The sequence below is a fragment of the Anarrhichthys ocellatus genome, unplaced genomic scaffold (genome assembly GCF_004355925.1).
Source record: "Anarrhichthys ocellatus isolate YVR2014 unplaced genomic scaffold, GSC_Weel_1.0 scaffold11, whole genome shotgun sequence".
Lineage (NCBI taxonomy): Eukaryota > Metazoa > Chordata > Actinopteri > Perciformes > Anarhichadidae > Anarrhichthys > Anarrhichthys ocellatus.
This window is the reverse complement of record NW_022280041.1, coordinates 352,482-355,426: the sequence shown is the minus strand read 5'-3', so window position 1 is coordinate 355,426 and position 2,945 is coordinate 352,482. Positions and strand designations below refer to the sequence as shown.

General features: G+C 41.1%; 1 protein-coding gene across 1 annotated transcript in view; it reads left to right on the top strand.

Moving 5' to 3' along the window:
- Nucleotides 1-361: 361 nt before the first annotated feature.
- LOC116385413 (type II inositol 3,4-bisphosphate 4-phosphatase-like) overlaps nt 362-2,945 on the top strand; it is a 14,925-nt gene continuing 12,341 nt past the window's right edge. Inside the window, exons 1-6 of the mRNA XM_031850852.1 lie at nt 362-439; nt 754-937; nt 1,188-1,246; nt 1,524-1,605; nt 2,268-2,438; nt 2,582-2,629. Coding sequence (XP_031706712.1) covers nt 835-937; nt 1,188-1,246; nt 1,524-1,605; nt 2,268-2,438; nt 2,582-2,629 — 463 coding nt within the window. The 5' untranslated portion in view covers nt 362-439; nt 754-834. The remainder of the gene's footprint in view (nt 440-753; nt 938-1,187; nt 1,247-1,523; nt 1,606-2,267; nt 2,439-2,581; nt 2,630-2,945) is intronic.

The following is a 2,945-nucleotide window of genomic DNA, read 5'->3' as shown; positions in this document are numbered from 1 at the left end:
CTAAATGTAAAGTAAATTAAGCTCCATAAAAATAATAATTAATAAATCTATGTTTGTGTGTTGTTGAGGAAGTATTTAGATATTTTACTTAAGTACAATTAGAATATCTACAATGTCAAAATACTCTGTAACAACAAGTAAAAGTACTCATTATGCAGAATGTCCCATTTCAAAATAATGTATAATATTATTAGATGTTTACACTATGGTACTGCTACCGAAATAAATCGTGTTATTTAAAGGTTTGTGTGATATTTAGCTGTATGTAATGTAGTGGAGTAGTCTCTCTCGCGACATCTTGTGGATCTTCAGCGCAGCCGAGAGAACGCAACTCTCGCGAGACTTGAGTGGTCCGAAGCTCATCCGCTGTGGTTTACCACTAACAACAAACAGCGGCTGTAAAAGTAGGTTTTAGTCTCAGAAACTCTTAAATGTTGCGGTAAGTGATGTCGATGAACCTAATGTTATGTTGTAATGTTAGATCATGTACACTTTGTTTAATACGAAGCAGTTTGGTTCAGATAAACGTGTTTTTGGAGAAGTTTACCATCGTGTGAACCAAGTAAGGTTAACGGTTGTAAGATAGAAACTCGTAAAAAGTAACGTTACGTGACGTTACGTTAATGTTTAACATATATATTTACATAGAATAAGTTGTAAGTGTTGATTTATTTGTGTGTATATGTACAGTGTATTATATATGTATACATGAATATGTATGCATGTTTTTTTTATTTCTGTGTATTTGTTTAGGTTGTGATGAAGATGATCAGATGATGATGATGAAGATCTGATGATGATGAAGATGCAGACAGTTGATGTGCTCTGAGGACGATGAAGCTGAGGGTGAACCACAGCCAGCTGCTGTTTCTGTCCAGACAAACATCTGGAAACTTCCAGAAAGAAGGAACGCTGCGAGTAGGACGACGGGAGACGAGTGAGACGCATTCTGCTCTACTCATGTCTTCTTCTCTCTCTGTTCCCTCTGTCAGCTGCCTTGCTCAGCGGCAACTCGGCAGCAGTCATCTCCTTCTATTTCCATCCTGACACACTCTGACTTCACTTCCTGTAACGTACCATGTGACAAACAGAAGAAGAAGAAGCATGAACAAATACAAGTAAACTAACACATACACTCTGCTCCTCTTCCTCTTCCTCCCCCTCCTCTTCCTCCTCCTCTGTGTCAGATCTCTGTGAGAAGTTCTGTCGTCTGAGAGGAAACCTGCTCTTCATCCTGAAGAAACAGGTGAGACTCTTCTTCTGTGGTTTTGTATTTGAAAGGTGAGACACTACAGGTGAATAGGGTAAAATAATTAACTAATAGATATCAACATGAAACTTCACCAGCTGATTACTGACGTTAAGACAATTATTTTTTGTATTACACATTTTCTGAAATGTTATGTTTAAATATGTAAATGAGGCATTAATGGTAACTTTTGGTGAATTTAGGAGAAATCTAGAAACATAAACAGAAGTATTAAAATATATCTTTGTGTGTTTATGTGTATTTATGTGTTCAGGGTGGTAAACTGGATGAGGTGCTGCTGTTGGAGAGATGTGACGTGGAGAAGCTTCCAGACGATGACAGACGACTATCTGTCAGTAAGTAACTCATTCTACTCCGTTAAAGCTTCATTAACTACGTCACATTTATCCATAACGTCATCGTGATGTGTTCAATGTAATCTGTAAAAAGGATGATATTTAGAATGTTTGATGGTTTACAGACGTCAGGGCGACTCCTCTGGTTGTATAGAAGTCTATGAGAAAATGACTCTACTTCTCTCTTGATTTATTACCTCAGTAAACATTGTAAACATGAGTTTATGGTCTCAATCTCTAGTTTCAAGTCTTCTTCAATACAGCATGATGTTCATTTAGTACATTATGGTCCATTTAGAGTCACACAGACCATAAAGCAGGGGATGCTTTAGGGCGAGGCTACACGGTGATTGACAGGTCTCTACCAGAGACGTATACGGCATCTGCGTCACTCCTCCTCAGTCCAGATGTGGTCACTTCCTGTTCACTGGTTGCAAAAAAACAAGATGGCGACGACCAAATCGCTGAACTGGAGGATTCAAAACATCAGTCCACAAACCGATGAGTGACGTCACGACGACTACGTCCACTTCTTATACACAATCTGTGATTTCACACCTAAAAGACCCTTAAAATGATAGCTTTAGTCCGACTGTTCGAAGCTTCTTTGCAGCAACGTCCATAACTGAAGCATCGTCTTTTTAACCGCGTGTCTTCTTCAGTGTTTGTGGGCGGTGACCCCGTCGTGTTCCTGGAGTCCCGTGGCTCTGAGGACTGTTTGTCGTGGCTCGCCGTCCTGAGAGACGCCAACGGAGACGCGCTGAGGCGACGCATCGCACGCCTCCGCCAGCTCATCGGCAGCGGGGGGGAAGAACACCTGGAAGACGCTGGAGGTTTGATATTCATACACATAATAAATCTATTATTAAAGCACCAAGGACTCTTTTAAACATACTTAAAGCAGGTTTTTTCTGGAGACAAATACCACCACATGTTTTCACTGTGTGTTGATGTAATGCTGCTTTGTGACCACAAGGTGGAGACGCATCTACTGCTAAAGTCTCTCCACTGCACCTGAGTGTCGGTATGTGACACACACACAATCAAACACACACACACAATCAAACACAAATATGTTTCATCATGCTCTCTCTGTCTCTGTCTGTCTCTCTCTCTCTCTCTCTGTTTCTCTCTCTCTGTCTCTGTCTCTCTCTCTGTCTCTCTCTCTCTCTGTTTCTCCCTCTCTCTCTGTCTCTGTCTCTCTCTCTCTGTCTCTGTCTCTCTCTCTGTCTCTGTCTCTGTTTCTCTCTCTGTTTCTCCCTCTCTCTGTCTCTGTCTCTGTCTCTCTCTCTGTCTCTCTCTCTCTCTCTCTCTCTCTCTCTCTCTCTCTCTCTCTCTCT